This window comes from Mesoplodon bidens, assembly GCF_964165515.1.
Source record: "Mesoplodon bidens genome assembly, chromosome: 12".
In the NCBI taxonomy this organism is placed as follows: domain Eukaryota; kingdom Metazoa; phylum Chordata; class Mammalia; order Artiodactyla; family Ziphiidae; genus Mesoplodon; species Mesoplodon bidens.
In genome coordinates, this window is record NC_138168.1 from 35,680,204 (window position 1) to 35,705,042 (window position 24,839).

General features: G+C 35.8%; 1 protein-coding gene across 8 annotated transcripts in view; it reads right to left on the reverse strand.

Annotated features, from left to right (window-relative positions):
* Positions 1 to 24,839, reverse strand: part of USP45 (ubiquitin specific peptidase 45) — a gene marked incomplete at its 3' end in the record, with an annotated part of 68,640 nt that overhangs the window by 9,695 nt on the left and 34,106 nt on the right. For 6 of the 8 annotated variants that reach the window (XM_081250431.1, XM_081250433.1, XM_081250429.1 and 3 more), the window contains exons 8-15: positions 23,449 to 23,579; positions 16,760 to 16,847; positions 9,571 to 9,652; positions 7,584 to 7,675; positions 5,575 to 5,631; positions 4,724 to 4,867; positions 2,745 to 3,417; positions 1,038 to 1,135 (exon numbers count right to left, since the gene is read on the reverse strand). In XM_081250431.1, the coding sequence (XP_081106557.1) occupies positions 1,038 to 1,135; positions 2,745 to 3,417; positions 4,724 to 4,867; positions 5,575 to 5,631; positions 7,584 to 7,675; positions 9,571 to 9,652; positions 16,760 to 16,847; positions 23,449 to 23,579 (1,365 nt within the window). Of the gene's footprint in view, positions 1 to 1,037; positions 1,136 to 2,744; positions 3,463 to 4,723; positions 4,868 to 5,574; positions 5,632 to 7,583; positions 7,676 to 9,570; positions 9,653 to 16,759; positions 16,848 to 23,448; positions 23,580 to 24,839 lie in introns of those variants that run through there. The other 2 variants (XM_081250435.1, XM_081250436.1) reach the window with 2 other exon arrangements.

Below are 24,839 nucleotides of genomic sequence, written 5' to 3' on the forward strand. Positions count from 1 at the left end.
CAGAGGTCAGGTTAATAATTTTCATCAAGTTTTCTTCTAGTCTTTTGATAATTTGTTTCATACAATTAAAAAACAGTTATCTGAAAATAGTATTGATATATATGGTCTGGAAGGAAGCTCTAAATTTTTATTTCTTCAAACACCCATCTTTCCTAAGTCCTTTACTGAGTAATCTAGCCTCTTTCCCAACTGATTTGAGATTCATCCTGTATCATAACAAAAGAGCTTTAAATTATACTCAAATTTTATTTATTGACAATTCTGACCATACTGTTTTAATTATTAAAGTTTCTTCCAGAGAAACTTTAAAATTGTTTTATCAAATGCAAAAAAAAAACAAAAACAAAAACAGAGAGAGAGACAAGGCATTGAATTAAAACTATAAACAATTAGATAAAAACTTGATACATTATATTTAGGTTCTCTCCCATTAGTCCTACAAGAGTGGGGCCTGCCTTGAAGCCCTTTTTGCAATTGGTCCCAGCCAACCACACCCAGCCCAAGTACCACTCTCATTGGAATGAAAGCTCAGAAAGTTATGTGCACCTTGCTATTTCTCTGCTTCTAAGGGTTCTTAATAAATCTTATTTTCCATTCACACACACACACGCGTGCACACGCACGCATGCCACTGAGGTTCCGACCACCTAAATCTTCAAATATTGTGAATTAAACAACCTTATTTAGAAAAGTCTTGTAAGCTATTATGGATGAAAAAGCAATTAAATCTTATATGACAATTTTTTTAAAAATATTTATTTATTTATTTATTTGGTTGCACCAAGTCTTTGTTGCGGCGGCACGTGCGATCTTTAGTTGCGGCATGTGGGCTCTTAGTTCCCTGACTGGGGATGGAACCCAGGCCCCCTGCCTTGGGAGCACGGAGTCTTAACCACTGGACTACCAGGGAAGTCCCTCATATGACAATTTTTTAAACTCAATAAATTACTGTCTAATCCTTGACAGTAATTTACAAGACTTAGGGCTCTGCAAAACATATGATGAAAATTTGTATAGTGCTACTAAAGGGAATTTACCTGATGAAATCTTTTAAGATGGAGAATTAGGATAGCTGGAACAGCAGAAATGAGCAATTGCTTCCTGGCATTAGTATAAACCCCTCCTGCTTCCTTTTCTGCATAAAATACAAGATAACAAAGTTACTTGTAAATTTCCATCTTATACATTATCTACCCTATAATACAGTAAACATTTAAATAGAAGCATCATACCACATTTTCAAAAATGTTAAAAAAGAAATTAGACCTCTGATTACAGGAAGCCTCTACTTGTTCCCAAAACTCCACTAATATGAAAGGGAGTTTTTTTTAAGGCACACACTTATAAGGAGAAAGAATAGGGGAGGTGACACTTGCAACATAACTTTGGAAACTGGAAAGCAAATAGACCAGTAGTGACTTATGTCAACGCCCGCCAATCAAAGAACAACAGAAACACACCTGTAGTTGAAAAAACTGGGTCGTTACTCATTGCAGTGAAAAGAGATCATGTATCATGGGAATGATGGGTCATTTCAATAAGAGGCTGTTAGAAAAGACTTGTGATAGTCTTTGAATATGGCCAATTGCATATTTAACTTGGATTAATGTAAGCTGGCATTTCTTCCTCTCCCATCTAGACATTTCTTTAATTACTAATGTATTAATTATGCCTTTATTCTGATGCTTTGACATCTGGAGCCTTGCTGATGCTGGAAAGGGCCTTTCCCAGGTCTAGCTAATTCCTAGATACTAAACAACTTAAGTGTGCCTTTCATATGCAAACCAACCAATCCAAAGTCCATATCTCAACCACCTCCTTTATTGAGCTCTAATAACTCTAGGCCACTATTCGCCTGCCCTAATCACACCAGAGCCAGGTACCAGACAGCTAGGGACAGCCCCTAAACGGCAGAGTCCACTGAAAATTTCAAAACTAGTCAATCCTAAGCCTGTCTATCCTGCCACATTCATTCCTTCCCATAGAAACCACAATAAAGGCTCTTGCCTGCATTTTCCCCCTTGCTCTCTGTCTCCTGACCAACCTGGTGCTTCCCCTTGTGGCCCTGTGTGGCGTGGCTTAGCATGCCCCCTCCTCTTGGGAACTATAAGTAATAAACTATCTTTTCAGTGGCAATCATCTCCTTATCTGTTAGACTCATCATACCTGAATAATAAAACCTGTATTTTGCAACAACTAGTCACTAAGTAATCAGAGTGTTCTCTCCATTTAATCAAGGCTAGAGGTACACCAGAAATTTCTTACTTGACAAATTCCCCTTTTCTACTTTTCTCTGGTCAACAAAACACAGTTATTATATTGCTAGCTTTATAACATAGTTACTTAAAATCTTCAAATTTATATCTTATGATATGACTTCACACTAGATTGATGGGATTTATGAAGAACATTAATCTCACTAGTGTTGTAATTTTAAGTTTTACAGAAATTTTTTCTGGAGAGATAGCTAGTTCCCTGAAATAAGATTATGTGGATTTGCATTTTCGAGGCAGAGATGGATACTTCCTGTCCTTCAATTTATTTCAACAAAAATCTACTTAAAATTTACTCTGCCCAGTCAGTGTCTTCAGTGTTGAGGTACAAATATAAGACAACCCCGCCTCCAAGCAGCTAAAGTACGCAGACAAGGTTCTTAGGCTTCTCTTTGTGGGATCTATAACCCACTAGTCACTGTTTATCAGATAATCCATGAATACTTTAAAAAAATTAAGCTAAATATTTACCTGCAGAACTGGTTTCCTTTGGGTACTTCTGTTTCTTTTCAGTACAGTTCTCACACAGAAGCTTGTTGTTCCCCATTAGTAATTCCATAGATGTAAACTGATACAGACAGGACTGAATTGAACATTCTTTAGAAGTGGTTATATAGCTCTGAGAAAGGGTCTGAAAAGCACTTGGGGGGCTGTAAGACACCATATGCTTGCCCTCTGAAAAACACAAATTATTTGAAACGTTTAGTGGCTGATTTTCTCTGTCAAAATCCCTATCTCCAGTTACAGTGCTGCTCAAATGAAGTTCAGAAATAGCTTCAGCCGCTCCCGCATCACCACCGTCACCCTCCTTGGTGAGTGGTTCACTCTCTGACAGATGGCGAAGGTGTCCATTTGTGTGCACATAGTATCCACAGCTGGATCTCAACAACAAAGTCTGCTTAGGAGCACTTTCAGACTCTGAAGCCTCACTGTCAGCATCAACGCTACTTTCAGAAAGGCGGGCTTCTTTTTCACTGCCGTCGGTAGGGCTTTCAGTCAGAGTCGACTCAGTGTTCATGATGCTTGCAAACAATGAAGAGTCTCTATTCACTTCAAGGTTTTCATTTTTCTCGTATATGACAACAGCTTTATCTTCTCCAGATGACAATTTTCTTGTACGTTTTCTGCCATGAATTAGTTGATTCTGTAAGTTGATAGTGTTTTCAGAGAAAAGAATCTTGTGACCTTACTGAAAATAAATGCCAATAAGTCTTATTTAAACATCTGACAATTTCTAAAATACTATTTCTAGTACCTCTGAAATCCATTTCCTAAATCTACCCAAACTACAATCAACAGAAGATATACTAACAAAAAGCTCTAATTTAAAAATAAACTTTTACACAAGAAACCGACAATCATGGTTACCTATTCATGGAGAGGGAACAGGACTTTGGTAGAACAGTGCTATGAAGGAGGCTTTTCAAGTGTAAACCTTTGCATAATCTCTGTAGTCTTGCCCCTTAAAGGACCTTCTAACAGAGTAAGTTAAATCTGGTAATACATCAATTTGCCAAGTTAGTATAAATCATATCATGTAAAAAAGTTTTTTTTTAATGAGGTGCAAATTCAGATTGATGTCTTTAAATGTATACGGCATAATTCATCAACCAGGTATGTCCCTAGAGAAAGAATGGGTCTAGACAATGGTCATCAATAACGGATAACATTACAGAAAGAGAAACATCAAACATGATGTGCACCTCCTGATGGAAATATACACCACCATTTAAAAGTTTTCTTGCCAAAAATTAAATAAGTAATCAAACTTAAACCTAATAAGGTCCTAACTGCCTTAGAGAGGAAACAAAAGGAACAGAGGCACCTCTTAACAACATGCAGATGAATTACTGCATGCAAAATGAATTACCACAACATGCAAACTGAATTACTATAACATGCAAAATGAAACACTATTGATGTGGGAATGTGAGAGACTGCTGAAAAAAATGATATGATTTCTTCAACAAATAAATTGCATAGAAAAAAAAAAGGTGGAATCTGTGGATTAAAAGACTTTTAAAAGACATGGCAATCTATAGATCTTTTTTAGATCCTAAATTCAAATATGCTTTCGAAAGCAAAAACAAGTATTTTATGAGACAACTGCAGAAATTTTAATTATGACTAGATGTTTATGCTATTAAGAAGTTTTAAAGATTTTAGGTACAGTAATGATACAATGGTTATGTCTTTAAAAAGCATCTTTTAGAGATATACATTTAAGTATATGATATATTTGGGATTTATTTCAAAATAATCTAGGATGGTGAGGAGGAAAATGTGGGATAGATACAGATAAAACATGGTTAGCTGTGAGATGATAATTATGACGCTGAGAAATGGGTACATGGGAGTTTGTCATACTTCCTTACTTTTGTGTACTTTTGAGATATTTTTTAATAAAAAGTTTTAAAAAACAGATGTCTCACAAATGCATATAATCTTACCTTATCTTTAGATGAAGAATGCTTCTTGGTGGCTCTAGGTTGCTGAGTATGTTCTACAGTAATAGTGCCACTGTATTGACCATTATCTGTGTCCTGTAAACTTCTGTATTTACTCATTCTTCCCCAAAGCACAGGTTTTGAAACCTATTAGATACCATATATATAACACAAAACTTTTTTAGGAAATAAATTCTGGATATCATCTCCTTTTTAAAATTTCTAATTCATCTGAAATATTATTTCCTAAACATTAATTCTCAAAATATGAAGCATAAAGGTTTAAATTCCTTGAGAATAAGAACTATATCATAGGGGCTTCCCTGGTGGCACAGCGGTTGAGAATCCGCCTACCAATGCAGGGGAAACGGGTTTGAGCTCTGATCCAGGAAGATCCCACATGCCGCGGAGCAACTAAGCCCGTGCGCCACAACTACTGAGCCTGTGCTCTAGAGCCCGCGAGCCACAACTACTGAGCCCGTGTGCCACAACTACTGAAGCCCGCACACCTAGAGCCCATGCTTCGCCACAAAAGAAGCCACCACAATGAGAAGCCCGCGCACTGCAATAAAGAGTAGCCCCCGCTCGCCGCAACTAGAGAAAACCTGCGTACAGCAACAAAGACCCAACACAGCCAAAAATAAATAAATAAATTTATATATATATAAAAGAAGAACTATATCATACTTTACGCATACATACACAAACTCCAATATCACGTACACTGTACAAACTCAATTACTGTATATAAAAAGTAATGATGCTCAGACAGCTGATAATATACTCAACAAATGCCTAAATGTATGAATTTATAAATGCCCTTCACAAAAAGACTTAAGTTTTTTTCTCCTTACCCTTTCTTCTATTATAGGAAGTGAAATATCAATAAAAGGATCTTTTACTGTGGAGATCTTAAAAAGAAAACATATTGAGAACTTCAGTTAGAATTCTAATATAGACAATGTAGTTTTGTAAAGTCTTAAAGAAATCAAACTTCCCAGGCAACTAAAATCTTAAGTTAAAAAACGTTCCTGGAGGGGCTTCCCTGGTGGCGCAGTGGTTGAGAGTCCGCCTGCCGATGCAGGGGACACGGGTTCGTGCCCCGGTCTGGGAGGATCCCACATACCGCGGAGCGGCTGGGCCCGTGAGCCATGGCCGTTGGGCCTGCGCGTCCGGAGCCTGTGCTCCGCAGCGGGAAAGGCCACAACAGTGAGAGGCCCACATACCGCAAAAAAAAAAAAAAAAAAAAAAAAAAAAAAAAAAAAACGTTCCTGGAACAAACAGTAATTTAATTGGGTATAGCAACACATATTGTTAATCAAAACAAGATATCCCAAAACATCAATAAATGCAACCCAGGTGAATTTTATAATACTGTTAATATGACTAACCTGTAATACATAAAGTAACTTTAAAATAAACTGTGTTTAATAAAACTGATTAACTGAAGATATAAACATATTTTTGGTGAAATTATGGCCATAACATAAATAAAATATGAAATGTTAAGAAAAAGCCATGAAAAAAGCCAGAGAGCTTGACTGTGTTTTGTAGATTCTTTAGGATAATTCTATTTTAAAAAATACTCTCTAGCTTGTGGAAAAGAAATCAACTTCTATGTTGAATACACTAAAAATTTAAGTGGGGTTTGACCATTGAACAAGGTGGGGCTTAGGGATGCTGATCCCCATCCCACCCAACCGTCAAAAATCAGAGTATAACTTTACGGTTGGTGCTCAGTATCCAGGGTTCCGCATCTGCAGATTCAACCAAATGCAGATTGTGTGGTACTGCAGTATTGATAGCATTTATTGAAAAAAATTGCGTATTAGTGGGCCCTTGCAGTTAAAACCTATGTTGTTCAAGAGTCAACCGTAATATCATGATGACACATTCTGTGCTTCAGTATGACAGGCTAGAAGGAGATATAATATATAATCCTGACTTTATAAAACTCGAGGGGAAAGGTACTCCATAATCTGGGACAGGAAGATGGACATAAAGACTCTCTTTTATGATTAAAATCTGACAGAAGTTGAAACCTATCATACGCCACATGCTTTCAGAAATATTCCTTACCAAGCAACTGGAAACCTATAAAAATTTATACATTCTTTAAGAAGTTATTAAAGTACAGATGGCATTCAAAATGAAAATTATCACTAAATTCAAAGATGAGTCAAGTCTGCTTAAAAACAACTCCAACAAGTCAAATAAATGTAAACTTTAAAAGTAGATCAGCCAGGGGCTTCCCTGGTGGCGCAGTGGTTGAGAGTCTGCCTGCCGATGCAGGGGACATAGGTTCATGTCCCGGTATGGGAAGATCCCACATGCGGCGGAGCGGCTGGGCCCGTGAGCCATGGCCGCTGAGCCTGTGCGTCCGGAGCCTGTGCTCCGCACGGGAAAGGCCACAGCAGTGAGAGGCCCGCGTACCAAAAAAAAAAAAAAAAAAAAAAAAAGTAGATCAGCCTAAATTACGTTATGACATTAAATTATTTCTCTTGGGGTTACAATTTAGGGCAATGCATAATTATATTAACATAGTTACTCTCTTCGCAGAAGTTTCTCTTTCGTTTTCAATCCAAATGAGTAGCTAACACATTGCAGCATATTAAAATAGGCTAAATGAACTTCACAGGTGAGTCAAGAGGAAAAGTTAGATAACACATTTACTTAAAAAAATTATACATTATGTTTATTTTCTAGGAGTGAAGGATATATTTTTAAAAGACTTACAAACTACTGTGTAGTCATGTGTGACAAATAAAAATAAATGACTGCTGATGATTACATGTGAAAGAAAACAATAAAAACAGTGTGACCATAATCTATTCCATGTTGAAGTGAATTCCAAAGTACCTACATTTGCACATTCTTCACACATGACTGTGCTAGTTAATTCACCAATAAAGATACGATCTATGAAGTTCATTTTCACACCTTCTCTTCCATATGCTGTAAAAATAATACTTTTAATGCAAAAAACATGTCAACCATTAACCTAACAATGTAACAGGCTTTTTTTTCCATTGAATCAAAAGAAATCTGAATAAGGCAGATATCCAGGACCATATTTAATAATATATTTCACTATATGATGTTATAATGTGTTTCTCCTTTACAATTTCACAGAGAAAATGTGACTATCAACTACTGTAGTCTCAAAGAAATAGCAAACTGTTCTTAAACTTAGGAGGTAAAATAAGTAGAGTATTAACCACTATTCATACCACACTCAACTGCTCCAACTAAACCCTTTAAAGCCTCTGTGCCTATCCTAGAGGTAGATAGAGGGATGGGAAAAGAGATTATGATTTAGGACTACAGATGCCAGAACCATAACTATGGCAACAACAGAGTAGTAAAAGACAAGTAAACACTGCATAGGATAAAGAACTAACATGGCAATTAATAACTCAGTTATATATGTAACTCCTGTTACATAAAAATGTTAAAATTATTCTCTTTGGGAAATATTTATAAATAAAAGAAAATTATACTTATGATTTGCTTCAAAATAATATGTAGTTGGGGGAGAACAGATGAAACATAAAATACCATGAATTGAATGTAATTTAAGCGGGGTGATGGGCACACAGGTACATGGTCTTCATTATACTAGTCTCTCTAATGGAAGTTTGAAATTTTCCATAGTAAACCATGGGGAAAAACATATTAAAAAAACCTATTCACTCCTCTTTCAAACTTTTCTTCTATCCTTTTTGGATCGCTACCTTCAAATTTCATGCAAACGTTTTAAAACATTTTAGAACATTACTTGAAGCACTGAATGACGGAGCAGACTTTTATCTGGATATATCAATAAATATTTATTAATTATGATGATAACTATTTAGAAGTTATGTTAAACTAAGATGTTTCATTAACAAAAATTGTACAAGGGATTGAAAATAGGTTAAGATTACAAAACTGGAAAGAAGTGAAGCAATAAATGAGCAGTTATTCTAAACATGCACTAGATGGCACTATCTGAAAACAAGAGAACAAGTATACTTGAGAGTGTGTATTTTTCAAAATCTTGAACCTTTAACTGCACATAAAGTTTTGTCATATACAATCATAATGTATGTATATTTGTTTATAAATTACAGACGTGTAGTATGTACACATAATGCTACCAAAAAAAACCAGATGTTAAAAAAGAGAGTAAAATACAAATGATATTTTTAAACATTTTCTATAAATGATGACTACACATTACCACTAGTTACTATCTCAAGGCAGAATATACTTTCCAGACAAGGTAAATCGTTAATAACATGGGATATAAATCCACACTTAAATACTGATCACTGTAAATTATCATCTTTGATTAGTTAATCATTGTTTCTGCCTCATATTTTGGCTGATGAAGAGTCAACATTAGGAGTAGACATGTATGCTTGATTTAATAGTACTCTCATAAATAATGGTTTCCTTGCAGGAATTTTTGGAGCACTGAAGCATTTTGTCTAGTTAAGACTAGACAATATCCATAAATCCACCTATCTAAGCACACTTCAACTGCAAAATGATACAATGTGATAAAAGTGAACTTCTAAGCGAGGCTGCTACTTTCAACAACCTTTCAAGTCTCCCATAAGATACTTTACTTAAGGGCATCAGTGTCAATCTGTATATTTGATATTAGTTTTACTTTTTAAAATTCACATGGATTCTAACATTTTCTTTCGATGACTCATTAGACTATCTTTCAGCCACAAGAGTAAGTACACCCTCCTTTTAAGGCCATTAGTTCACATAATGCTCAATTCCTTTCCCTGCCCCGAAAAGAAACTTACAATATTTTCTTCTAGAAAAAAGTTTTAATAGTGAAAGAGTCAACATACCTTTGACTTTTTTCCTAGTTTCATCATCAGCAGTTTTAGTAGTTGGGTTGTTAAATGCTTTGAGAATGCCAGCTTGTATTCGCTATAAAACAAAGTAATAAGAATTTATTAAGAATCTATACTAGAATATATTCTTTCAAAGCATTATTTTGTGTTCCTGTAAATAGAATCTGGTTTTAGTGCCAATCAACTCAAGCCTCATCCTCTTAATAAGAGGAGGACTTTCGAACAGCAAGGTACAGTGGATCTCAGTTCCCTAGTAAAATAAAATGCCTGAATTTAAAAAAAAATCAAATATGTCCTTTCTTCTAGTTCTAAAATTCCATTAATGAATAATGCTCTAATGCCAAATTCTCCCCCAAACAAAAGTCAAGATTCCCAAGTTTAGGTTCTCTCTTGGGTTTAAAGCATTTTCCTCAGTCGACAAAAAGCAAGCAGCCTAGTCTCATTTTGCTTATAGGTTTAGAGTAAGTTCTCCTTTTCCCTTCTCTCCCCTATCTCTCCTGGTCTCCTGCCCCCTCCCTCCCTCTCCCCCACTCTGTCCCTAAAATGATTTACTCCTTAATTAGGACAAAAAGTAACAAATAGACCATAGGAAATTTCTTACCTATGAAGAAAATCTTAATATAAATATATAAGAAGCTATTAAACTGGTCACTATGACCTCCATGTAGATTATTTTACTTATATACATAGATGACTAAAGTCCAGAATATTCTCCACAGCAAGAAGAAGAGCCCAAATCTTAATTGTTGTTTTATTTTAATTTAGTTGTCAATAACAATCATGTGTTAAAGTCATTAGCAGCTTTTAGTAAATGATAGGGTTTATGGTTCCACATCTCTTGCATGTGTTTTAGGAAAGATCCAACCTCACAAAAAACTCAGAATAAAACTATATATATTCCAAAAATAAACACATTTAAGCTAATAAATTATCATCTTTTACACTAATTATGGTCCTACTTAGTGGATGAATTTAATCTTCTTTAATTCACATTTTAACAGTGGGGTGAGGGGTGTTGATACAACAGTATTTTGGGGAGGTTATTGGAAAACACTCTCCATATATGTTACGTTGCAGCTAGAGTGAAAATTGTATGCCTATGGAGGACAATTTGGTAATAGCTATCAAAATTCCACATACATGCAATCTCGTTTCTATATTTATACAGATATACTTACACACATGCAAAATAACATATATACATTATTCATCATAGCATTGTTCATAAAAGCAAAAACACTGGAAACAACATATAAGTGATAACCGATAAGGAAATGGTTAGAATTGGTTAAAAAGGAATTGGTTAAAAAAAAAAAGGACACTTCCTATTTTCTGATATGGAAAGATTGCTACAATATCCTACCTGATAAAAAGGAAGGGGCATATATAGTAAATGCCACTTTTTGAAAAAAGAAAGGAAAAAAAAATATATATATATATACACACCACCAAAAGAGAGCATAAACCAAGAAAGACAATAATGTGGTTTACAGGCAACAGCAGGGCCAACACATAAGAGAGGCAAAGGGAATTTGCAGGACCACAGTAAGGAAGAATTCCAGAATGATGCCTACACATCTAATGTGGGAGGCAACCAATCCAGAACGGAGCAGTGACACTTAGGATATGGACGTATTGTTGACACCAAGATCTCTTCTGCCATTTTACCATGTTTTTAATCTGAGAACAGAACATACAGGGAATGAGCTGCTAATGTTATTCTCCCCTCCATGCCCTGCTGCCTGGATCAGCAGAGGATACACATTACCCCTCAGAATTGTTCTGCTCGGGCCTATTCCTGACAGCCATGAGGTGCGCCATGATGAACTCAGAAGAAGAAAATACAATACAGAGCAGTCTCCAACCTTTTGGGATCAGAGAGCTAGTACCTTGTCTCTTCTACACCTCTGCCAGTTGACTTTGACAGGCGTGGCTCAGAACACATTCATGATCTTGCCTACTGACTTCCCCAGAAAGAGTTCTTGTAAACTCTGGGAAGCCAAAGCCAGACTATGTTCCAGAGATTCTCTCATCTTTTTGGGGGGAAGCTTCATCCAATAATCGCAATAGGTTTGTGCTTGCTACCCAGTTTTTTTTTTTTTTTTTTTTTTTTTGCGGTACGCAGGTCTCTCACTGTTGTGGCCTCTCCCGTTGCAGAGTACAGGCTCCAGACGCGCAGGCTCAGCAACCATGGCTCATGGGCCCAGCTGCTCCGAGGCATGCGGGATCTTCCCGGACCGGGGCACGAACCTGTGTCCCCTGCATCAGCAGGCGGACTCTCAACCACTGCGCCACCAGGGAAGCCCCCCCAGTTTTATAAAACTAAACAATATATTATTTAAACATACAGAGGTAGCTCTCAAAAAGTATAAGAAAAAGCAGTGGAATGATTTCTGTAAAAGTCAAAATAGTGGTTGCCTCAGATGAGGAAGAAGTATTTGAAAAAAAGAAGTAGGTCGTTTTTATGGTACTAATAACATTCTTTTTCTTTTTCTTTTTCTTTTTTTTTTAACTCTGGGGTTGGTGATAGGGAGAAGTGCTAATAATACTTATAATAATATTATGCTTTAAACTATATGTATATTGGTACACATTCTTCTGTATGTGTGATATGTTTTACAATAAGTTTTTAACACCCTCCCCCAATAATTATGAAAGTGAGTTTTGTTTATTAACTAGCCTATGATCAGCACATTTTATTTCCTAGAACTGCTCACTATTCTCTTCAAGTGTTATTTTGAAAGTTAATGCAATGTATACCTTACATATATACAAAGTAGGGTATAAAAGTGAACATACAGCAATCCATATCATGTCACACTCTCCTGAAATATACTTATATGTGAAGGAAACTGAAATAATGTGTCCCAGAAGCTACTAAATATTGAAATAATCTCCAATTCAGACTCAATAAACTTGAAAGTTTATATAATTTGGATATTGTCTAAGCTAAACTTGACTTTTATACCTTGAACAGAGAACTTATTAAACTAAAATATGAAAATTAGAATGGTGTAAATTCCATGTAAGAGAAATTTTAATGGACTTAAATAAAAGATGTCAATAAATACCCATGTTCACCTATAAATATTTAATATAACTGTAAAAAGCCTCTCCAGCCACTAAAGATAAAGCCTCTAATTCAACTTAGAAGTCTGTAAATTTATTCTACAATTTTGAACATTCAGACGACTTTCAATAGAATTTAATGAGCCTTTACCATACTCTAAAATGTAAGCTATGATATCACACTTTTAAAAAAGGGTAAAAACAATTAAGCTGTTTAAATTATTGACTTTTAAACTATTAGACTTTTGCTTTTTTATTTTATCCTAGCCACAAATTTATATTCTCTGCTCTAAACTGTTAAAGAGTTAGTTAATAGGTAGTTCATCAAGCTGAATAAAATAAATAGGCTTAGGTCCATCTCCAACCTTTCATTGTTGTGCTTTGAACCATTTAGGTTTAAAAAAGAAAGACTTTGGTTAGGGAGTGACTAACAACCACGGCACATTAATCATTTAGCAGTACCCATGTTCGACTAGTTCAAATCTCCATGTTAAACTTCTTTCAAAAATAATGCAAACACTCATAATTTAAGTTAGCTGAGATATTCTACCTTTAAAATAATCCTACCCAGTAATGTATTAAAGTGATATATCTTTGATAATGCAAATATAATTATCATTAATTTAGAGATAGCTCAAATTAAAAGGAAAAAAGTAAAGAAGCATATATTTCTAAGGTAAAAAGCCTGCCTATAAAAGAAGTTCTTATTGTGAATTTGATTTTGTTTATTTCACACATAAAAAATTTAGAATTTTTGCACAAATGATCCCTTTAGCTCTCTCTACTCAGTGAGTTATATTCCTCGACTTCAGAGTCATAAGAAAAAGACCCTAATGAAACAATATGAAAAGAGGTCAGTAGTTTTTAATCATCACTAGAAGAGTCTGGTGGCAGACATACCGCTGTAGCCTTCCTTCAATCAAAAAACACATGGCAGAGACAAACTACAACAGCAGCCCGATTAACATCTGCGGAGTTCCCAGGCCAGACAATGCAGCTCCTGCTTGGGTACTCACTGTAACTGACTGGCACGACTGTCCTCGCTTATGAGACTGAATAGATCCACGGACTTGACATTTTAATTCTGCCACACCATCTAAAACCCTCAAATAAAGGAAGAAAGATAAGAGCTTTCAAAAACCAATGTTTCCTGCTGTACTGCCTGAGTTTTCAAGATACTGTGAATAATCATAATGCATCATTATGACAAAAGAATAATTTAATTGTAACAAAGAATGCCATCAGGTAATAAAAGTAAAACAGAAAAAAAATTATAGGGATAGATTTTATTGTTTTATTTGTAATATCAACAGAGAAAAACATTGTAAAGAGTGACTTTTAATTCCATTTACAATGATACATGACCACCATGTAGCAAATGTATCTTGCAAATCATAGGGGAAAAAAAATTATTCTAGCAACTGATGGTTTGAATTAATCCTAAAGTAACTACTATGTCATCTGTAGGCTCAGAAGGTCAAAATGCATTTACTACTCATAACACAAAGACAGAGCATCTCTTTCCACCTTATTACCTTGCATTGACCCCTTCAATAAGAGTATCAATGTATCATAGTTATTAAATCAGAGTTAATACTTTTTTTAATAGTGAAATAATTATGATTAAATTTTAAATAGCAAGCTTAAAAAATGGGTTATTTATACTAGTCACTGATGACCAAGCATTAAAATTAAACTTTAATAAGCAGTATTGGATAAAATTAGATAATTAGTTTGGAGGTCAGAAAGACTTAAGTTTGAATCTCCATTCTTGATATCAGTTTCTAGATCTAAGAAAATGTGATCAAATATTAGCTCAGGGGGATTGTGTTAATGTCCCCAAACTTATTTAACTAATTACAAATCTCTTTACTGACTTTTTTCAAAACAAATTACAGGTAAAACATAAGGCAGAATTACCCTGTCAATTTAACAGTTTATTCAAATTATAACATATTCAAAATAACAGCAAATCCCCAAGTAACTAGCTAGTATAAATCATTTAAGAGACTGTTTTCTTCCCAATTCAAATTCTCAAGAAATACTGTCCATTTAAAGGGTAAGCACAGGGAATTCCCTGGTGGTCCAGTGGTTAGGACTCGGTGCTTTCACTGCCAGGGGCACAGGTTTGATCCCTGGTCTCGGAACGAAGATACAACAAGCCATGAGGCGTGGCCAACAAAAAAAACAGGGCGTGGGGCAGGGGGTAAGCACAGACACCATATTCAACAAACATTCACTGAGCACTACTGTGTGCAAGGCACATGGGATACCATGCCTTGAGGAGACCACAATCTAAGAGAGATGATAGACGTAAATCTAAATAGAAGGTAGTAGGGTTCATAATCAAAATACATAAAAATAGATGGCAGAAAGGGAGTGACACCTTTCAGAAGTTGAATTCAACTAATTTAATATGAAAGTCTAACAAAGCCAATTAAGGATAGGATTGTAATATACACTGTTTGGTAGCAGGAGGGTATAATTAACTCATTCTTTAAGATAATTTACGAAAAAATATTAGAACCATAACTCTCTCTTCACTGAAAACTGGCCATTAGGAGTAAAGAAACACTACAATGTTATGTACAATTCAAACAAAGTAGAATTTTTTTCTTTTTTAAAAAAGGAGGTTGTGACCACCTAGAGGGGTGGGATAGAGAGGATAGGAGGGAGATGCAAGAGGGAGGAGATATGGGGATATATGTATATGTATACTTGATTCACTTTGTTATAAAGCAGAAACTAACACACCATTGTAAAGCAATTATACTCCAATAAAGATGTTAAAAAAATAAAAAAATAGGGCTTCCCTGGTGGCGCAGTGGTTGAGAGTCCGCCTGCCGATGCAGGGGACACGGGTTCGTGCCCCGGTCTGGGAGGATCCCGCATGCCGTGGAGCGACTGGGCTCGTGAGCCATGGCCGCTGAGACTGCGCGTCCGGAGCCTGTGCTCCACAACGGGAGAGGCCACAACGGTGAGAGGCCCACGTACCGCAAAAAAAAATAATAATAAAATAAAATAAAATCCGCTTCACAGCAATTAACATACAGAAAAAAAAAAAAAGGAGGGTCCACCCTGCCCAGTAACATAGTAAACACCTACCACAAACATATCAGCACTTCATTTTCACCTGGTTGCTCTACTACCACATTAATATTTAGATTAAGAAGGGTATTCACCTTGAACAGAAAACAGGATTTCACCTGTTATTAACAATTATGATTGGCAGGGGCTGCCCAGAGTGCTATGTTGAGAATGATTCTGAGACTGAACCCTGACTCAGTGGAACCGTTATGAATGATTAACAGGGTCTGCTATGAGAGAGAAAGGGAGGAAGTGGAGGATATGTGCTGTGTATTCGATATCTTTCATCTTTAATATCTTGTATTATCTCTGAAAAATTGTATACTATTTGCATAGGACCCCACCAAAGAAGGTGAATATAACTAATTTAATATTAAAGTCAACCAACAGCCAATCAATTAAGGGACAGGATTACAATAAACCCTGTTTGGGAAATCTAACCAGTCCTTTTTTACTCAGAAACAGTCCCCGATCCAGGAGGCTGGGACCCCAATTTCCTGGTTCCTGAGTGGACTGCAATCCAACATGGGATAATGGGACTTCCCTCTTTTGGGAATTTAGAATTGGGATTCACAAGCAGCAAGCCATGGTGGTCAGGTGCTACCATTCAGACAGGGAAGCAAAGAAACTACTCTGTCCACAGAGAGATGGGTAAAGAAAATCTATAGAGCCATAGAAACTGGGGGAAAAAGGAGAATACTTCCCAGATTCCTGAGAACCTTCCTGTCCTATATCCCCCTTTATTTGGATTATTAGATTCCCTTTTCTTTATTTAAGCTAGTATTAATTAATTTCTGTTATTTATAGCCAAAGGGCATTAACTAGTAAAGGGTAACAGAGTTGTGAAAGAGTGAAAAAATAATCTTCTGGTAGAAGGGGCAAAAAAGTGGGGGGAAGAGAAGAGTAAATTGAAGTTTTTAAAAAAATCAAATTACTCTCAAACGTACATTAAAATTTTGGTAAAAATTCCTTCAGTTTCGTACCCTCTTCTTAAAGAGAATATGTGATAAACACAAAGAAACCTGACCTTTGTTTCTTCTGTCCTCACTGCATCGAGCAGATAATGAAGAAGCTCCTGACTGTCCTGTTGTTGAAAGCTTTTAAATCCAGGGGCCCTATGATTTAAAAACAAAACAGGAAAGAAAAAAAAGAACAATCATTTTATCAACAATATATTATTATTATTTAAAATCACCTTGAAATAACATACTCAAAGATTCAATTTACTCCTCTTTCTATAAATAAAAAGACAAAATGTGATTACTATTCCAATTAGGATGAGATCTTCAGTACACTGAGAATAACATGGCTAAACACTTATTAAGCAACTACTACATGCCAAGTACAGTGCATATGTTAAGCTTCACATAATCCTGAAACAAGCTTGGAGTGTACTATTTTCTTTAGCTTATATCTGAGGGTTCAGAGGGACTATTTAATTTGCAAGGTCACATAGCAGGTAAAAAAACAGTATTCAAACCCAAGCTACTGTGATCTATTATCTTCCTACCTTATATAACCAAAAGAAAAGCAAGAGATTATTTACACAGGAAGAAATAGTTCCCAAACAAAGGAGAAACTGTCTCCACCATGTCTCTACCTATAGCTCCATCTCAACCATGCACAAAGCACTTACTGCCTTCTAAACCACTGAAGAAAATTTAATAAACCTAGATTTTTTTTCTTTCTTCTTTTACTTAGGGCTGGGGAACAAATCATATGATGACTTATAGAATCTCTAATGGAGCCTATCTGAGCTACCAATAAATACCAAAAGAGACCTTCAAACTTAAAGGATAAACATAGAAAAATCACTAAATATATGAAAAAATTCACCCTATTCAAAACAAGGGAAACTCTAAACATTCACAGGAACTGTGCCTTAGTAAAAGTGTTACTGTGGGAAAGAGTTGAGAACTTTCAGAAATCTCAAATTCTAAGAGGAAAATGTATACACACTCATAAAACAGGAACAGACTGCCAAGACAAAGAAATTTAAAACAAGAGACTTCATGGAGATGTCTTCTGGGTGCAGATGAATCAGTCTGTTCATAATCCAAAAACTCTCTCTGCTCCAAACATAACAAAATATAAAAAGAGAAAACAAACAAACAAAAAAGGCTTAAGTGGGATTCCATACAAAAAAATCTCACAGAACAAAAATATTAGAACACGAAATTGTAGGCAGACTAAAACACAGACTTGACAGGCTCTAGGCCTGAAAGAGCTCAGCCCTGAAGGGTAAAGAAAACTAAAAGTACTTCAGACAGAGACCAGAGCCAGGATCATTGTTTAAGGATGGTTGATCTTACCAAGAGCCTGAAAGGAAGCCCTTAGGCAAGTGTTACCTAAGGCTACAACAGAACACAGGCACAGCCTAGGGACCTGAACCTGAGCCAAACCTTCTACAGACTCTTCTCCCATCTGCTAACCAGGGCAGCATGGTAACTGAATCATTAAGAGAGCTGGATCTCCAAGACCAGCCTGGAGGGAAGGGGTGAGGCTATCATAAAATGTAAAATTTTTAGGCAGAAAGAGGAGGTGGATATGAGGAAGGGAGGGGATGGGAGAAGGCAAAGGAGTTGAAGACAGGAGCGAAAGAACAAAAAATTCACTCCAAAGAAGGCTACAATCCAGGATTATAAAACACATAAAGAAATCTAATGTTAAAAACAACTGAAATGAATTTACTTCACTCCAAATAAATTGTATAGAACTGTCCCAAAGGTGTTGCCATAAATATGTTGAGAATGTCCAAAAACATAAAATAAAGGCATAACTGCCAATAAAAGCCCAGATACTACAAAAAATACAAAAAAATTTAAATAAGAACATGTAGATATAAGATAGCAAATTAAAATATTAGAAATAAGAAAATAAAACTACAGATATAAAAATACAAAAAATAGGATAAACTCTAAACTATACACAGTTGAAGGGTAAATTAGTAAATTAGAAGATAACACTGAAGAACATACCCAGAATACTATAGCATACTGAACTTTCATCTTTTCTTTTGGCTGTGCCACCATGCAATCATGAACTTAGTTCCCCGACCAGGCCAACCAGGGACTGAACCCGTGCCCCCTGCAGTGGAAGCAGGAGTCTTAACCACTGGACTGCCAGGGAAGTCCCTGAACTTTCAACTTATCTTGAGACTTTGATGGCATCCTTAAGGTACATGACACACCACAGAATATCACAAAACTAGGAATATATGTGTGTGTGTGTGTGTGTGTGTGTGTAATTTCTTCATGGACAAAACCCAAAGAAAGCTCAGCACATCAATACTAGTTAGCAACATGAAGGAATAAAGGAAGCAAAAAGGTGGGCATGAAAGAGGGACTTTCCTGGTGGCACAGTGTTTAAGACTCCGAGTTCCCAATGCAGTGGGCCTGGGTTCGACCCCTGGTCCAGGAACTAGATCCCACATGCATGCCGCAACTAAGAGTTTGCATGCCACAACTAAGGTGCCCTTGAGCCTCAACTAAAGAGCCCGCCTGCAGCCACTAAGACCCGATGCAACGAAATAAATAAATATTTTTTTTTAATGGGTGTGAATGAGAATGGAGACATAGAATCACTCTATAGCATCTCTGAACCTTTCAGGGAAGAGTTCATGTAAAAACTAGTGACACCCAAATAAGATCTATGCCAGAGTTGATAGTACTATGTTAATGTTTCACAATGCACTGCTATAAGATATTATCGCTGATGGAAGCTGGATGCAGGGTACACAGGAACTCTGTGCTCTTCTTGTAACTTTTTGTGAGTCTCAAAACTATTGCAAAATAAGATACTGAAGGGGAAAAAAAGCCAGAGGAAAGCTGAAGAACTTGTTCCCAACAATTCATCACAAGTGGTCAAAGTGTCTGACAATCACCATTATAACAGAAACTTCAAGAGATTGGCTTAACTTTCAAAAATCAATGTATGCATACAACATGGAAGAATCTCAAAATAACTACGCCAAGTGAAAGAAGCCAGACCAAAAAAAGAGTATATGTTGTATGATTCTATTTATAGTTGACCCTTGAACAACACAAGTTTGAACAGTATGGGTCCACTCACATGCAGATTTTTTTCAGTAAATACATACTAGAGTACTACACGATCCTCAGTTGGCTGAATCAACAAATGTGGAACCCGGGATCTGGAGGGCCTACTGACTGTAAAGTTATATGCAGATTTTTGACTTTGGGGAGGGTTCGTGCCCCAAAACCCTGTGTTGTTCAAGGGTCAACTGTATACAGAATTCTAAAAAATGCAAACTAATCTATAGTGGCAAAAAATGGTAAGGGGTAGCCCTGGGGCGGGGCTTGGGGAAGGAGTCCAGAGAGAGGGATTACAAAGGGGCCCAAGAAAACTTTTAGGGGTGACAGATACATTCATCATATTGACTGTGGCAATGGTGTTACAAGTGTATACATATGTTAAAACTTAACTGATATTACACTTTACATACATACAGTTTATTGTAAATCAAATATGTTCACTAAAGTTATTCAGAATATCCATTAATACAATTCATTATTTCAGCAGGTTAAAAAATATATGATTATTTTAATAGATGCAGAAAAAGCACTCAGTAAAATTTAATACCCATTCTTTTTTCTTATAAAACAACAAACATTTATTATCTCATTTTCTCTGGGCCAGGAATCAAGGTATACCAATACCCATTCTTGATAAGATCTCTCAGAAAAAACTAAGGATGAGAATTTCCTCAACCTGATGAAAAGCATCTATGAAAAACCTACAGCTCTTATCATTCTTATGTGTGAAAGCCTGAATGCGCTGCCCCTTATATCAGGAAAAAAGCAAGGATGTCTATTATACCACTCCAACACCACACTAGAGGTCCTTGCCAGCAATATAAGGTAAGAAAAATATATAAAAGGATACACCTTGGAAAAGAAGAAATAAAATGGTCTTTGTTTACTAATGACATTTTTGTCTACATAAGAAATCCCAAAGAATCTACATAAAGCTACTCTAACCAATAAGTGAATTGAGCAAGGAAGCAAGAAAAAAGGTCAATACACAAAAATCAATTGTATTTCTCTATATTAGCAATGAGCAACTAGAAATTGAAAAAAAAATTTAAGTACCAAATTACAATAACTACCATTAAAAAAACTATGAAATTCTTAAGGTAAATCTAACAAAATGGGTGCAGGATTCATAGGATGAAAGACATAAAATTTTTTTTTTTTTTTTTTTTGCGGTAGGCGGGCCTCTCACTGTTGTGGCCCCTCCCCTTGCAGAGCACAGGCTCCGGATGCGCAGGCCCAGCAGCCATGGCTCACGGGCCCAGCCGCTCCGCGGCATGTGGGATCTTCCCAGACCGGGGCACGAACCCGTGTCCCCTGCATCGGCAGGCGGACTCTCAACCACTGCGCCACCAGGGAAGCCCAAGACATAAAATTTTGATGAGGAAAAATCAAGGACCTAAATAAATGAAAAGGTATCTGATAATCATGCATTGGAAGACTCAACATTGTTAAGATGTCATTTCTCTCCAAACTGATCTACACATTCAATGTAATCCCAACTGACAAACTGATTTAAAAGTCACATAAAAAAGCGAAGGACCTAGAGCAGTAACCCACCCCAGCAAAAAAAGAAAATTTGAGGACTCATACCGTCCAATTCCAAGACTTAGTATGAAGCTATCGTAATCAAGACAGTACAGTACTGGGGTAAGAACAGACATATAGATCAATGGAACAGAACAAAGTCCAAAAATAGACCCAACATATATGGCTTAAATCTTCACCTGACTTTTTTTTAATCACTTATGTTAATATATACATATCTCTTTTTAAAGTAAATACAATAAAGCAAAAGAAAATGCAATTTAAAAATATTTTCAAATAACGTTTGATCCAGTAATTCTATTTATCCCACAGACATACTCTCATAAGTGCAATGATATATACACACACACACATATACACACATATCTATATGTAAAATCAAATAAGTTATATCCATATGTACTAATATAGAAAGATGTACAAAACACATTAAGCAAAACAAGCAAGTTGCAAACAGTTTATTTTTATGTCTATGTATGCATAATCACTTTTGGATAGAATAAAGAAAACAGATAACAGTAGTCTGAATTTTTATCTATGAGCACCTATCATTTTAATAATAATTAGAAAATGTTTATAAATCTCTATAAAACCAGAAAAAAAAAAGACAAAACAAAGTTATTTTGGAGAGAGTCAAAAACAAATTTCTAAAGTACATAGTGTCCTAAAATCTTTTTAACTCTATGAGGTACCCATGTCTCTGAGACTTTTAAAGGCTTTTTTTGTTCTTCAGGCTTTGAAAAAACAGCACCTGGCAACCAAATGAAACATATAATAAACCCTCCATATTTTGGACTACATTTAAAATACCATGGCACATTATGCTAAGTGAAATAAGTCAGTTACAATAAGACAAATAGTGCATGATTCCAATTATGAGGTACCTAGAAAGGGGGGAGGGGAAAAGAGGAGTTACTAATTAATGAACAAGTTTTAGTCAAGCAAGATGAATAAGCTCTAGAGATCTGCTGTTCAACACTGTACCTACAGTCAACAATAGCACATTGTACACTTGAAATTTTTTTAAGAGGGTAGATCTCATGTTGTGTTCTTTCCACAATAAACTTTTTTAAAAAAGAAAATTAACATTGGTACAATACTATGAGATAAAATAAAATGCAATAAAATATAATACAATACCATGGCTTAGGTAACTAGCTTAAATTAAAATGAAATTTTAAAACCTGGAGATATACAAAAATGCAAGTTCACATTTAAAGAATTTTGTTTCTACATATTTTACTAATTGTGGACTGGACTAGTTTATGAGCTCCTGAAAGGGTCTGTTTTTAATAAATTATAAGTTGTGTACCCCTGGATTCTAGCAACTACTTGACACAAAGTAAGATCTCAAATTTCTATAAAGGAATAAATGCATGTCAGGTCCCTTATGACATGTGTTTATTTCTAGGCACACAAGGATTTTGTTTTTAAATATACTGCGATATCTTGGGAAATTTACTTAAATTCTGCATGCCTCAAAGCTCATCTTTAAAAATAAGAAAACTAGGTTAGATGATCTATTATAGCACTCTTAGATTTTATGATTCTATAATTCTATGATTTCCTCACTTTATGGTATTACATCATGGGCTTCTGAGTCAGGACAGATATCTATTTAAACCCTATTTTTGTCACCATGAAACAAGGTAAGCTACTCAACAGTTTCCTTATATATAAAATGGGGATAAACAATCACTTCTTCAGAGTATTATGAGATATAATTTAGATAAGGCAAGGAGCTGCTACTGAACGAATGTTAGTTCTTTCTCTTGGTAGTCTAGGCAATAACAGCCATGTCACAGTCAGAGTCAAACTACTCATATTAAGTGATAAACACATTAGTGTTTTGTAACTCATGATTATTTATATTAAGAATGTAGATGGGGCTTCCCTTGGTGGCGCAGTGGTTGGGAGTCTGCCTGCCGATGCGGGGGACACAGGTTCGTGCCCCGGTCCGGGAGGGTCCCGCGTGCCGTGGAGTGGCTGGGCCCGTGAGCCATGGCCGCTGAGCCTGCGCGTCCGGAGCCTGTGCTCCGTGACGGAACAGGCCACAGAGGTGAGAGGCCCGCGTACCGCGAAAAAAAAAAAAAAAAAAGAATGTAGATGTACCCACTTCTGACAAAGCTGATTAAAAAGAACTTTGGGAGAAAGCGGTCCTCTTTCAGTCTCCTTCATGCTGTGAAGAAACAGGAACAAGGCTGAGGTCAATGGTCCAGGGCTTGAAAGTTCCACCACTAATGGGTCCTTTAAAAACATGATCAACTCTATGTCAGAAATACACAATTTTTAAATAAAATATTTTAAAAAATCTAAGTTACACTCTGTTTAAATGATGACTAAATCACCTCAAGTGTATTAAGAAGCTTTATTCCCTCGTATATAAGATGAATATATAAAAAATGAAATTAAATGCCTTACCTTGAAAAATACAGGTATTTTCATATCCTCTGCCCTTTACTTAATAAAACTATTAGCTTAAGAGTGAAAAACCTATCTTTTGTTGCTTGTAACTGTCCCTTAATGTGCTCTCCTAAAATAAAATTATTGACTTGATATTTGTACAAATTCACAAATAATCATAAATTACATTTATGAGCAAAACCCCATACTCTTCTTTTCCCCAAATATTTTACTAACAAAATAAGGAATGAGAAATTATGTCACAAATTGGTGCACTATTTCCCTCTTTTAAAGGAGAGAGACATACAGTTTGACAAAAGCAGCTACAACTGTGTGAAGGAGCAACACTCTTTATTCTAGAATTTTTTCCCCACCAAGTTTTATCTTCTAAAATGTTATCCTTGCTAGTAACCCCTCTCCTTACAGACAATGAATAAAAAGCAGATCCCAAATATAATCCTCAGACACTATAGAAGTTATCTTCTAAGACAACTATCACATATGTTGTCTCATTCATATACTCATGAAATACAAATTACCTATGTATTTCATACCAACTATCCTTAAAAATCAGCCATCTGGCTAAAACCACAGAAAAGACAGGCTATAATTTTCTATAGCTTTTGAATATCATAAATGATTTCTGCAATGTTCAGTAGATTGAAAGCTACCTCAAGGGTCAAAAGTAAAATCTAAGGCAGTTTCAAAGCTCAAGCACTAAGGTGCAGTATCCACTGTTCCCAACTTAAGTATTTTGAGACAGTTTTAAAACTTCAGAATTGAGTGAGTAAATAACCTGTTTTTAAAAGTATATTTAAATTTTGAAAACAAAAGCAAGTTTATTGATGAGAATGCAATATGGGTGAATCTCACTAACATGTTGACAGAAGCCAAATGTAAAAGAGTCCATATTGTATAACTTCATTTATATATAATATTAAAACAGGCAAAACTAATCTGCCCTTTAGAAACCAGGTTAGTGGCTATCCTTGTGAGGCAGGAAGGCAGGGAATGGAAGACAACCTGAAGGGGGCTCCTAGCTGCTGGTAATGCTCTGTTTCTTGAGAAAAATGTTGGTTAGTTTCAGTTCAGTGTACTCAGTTT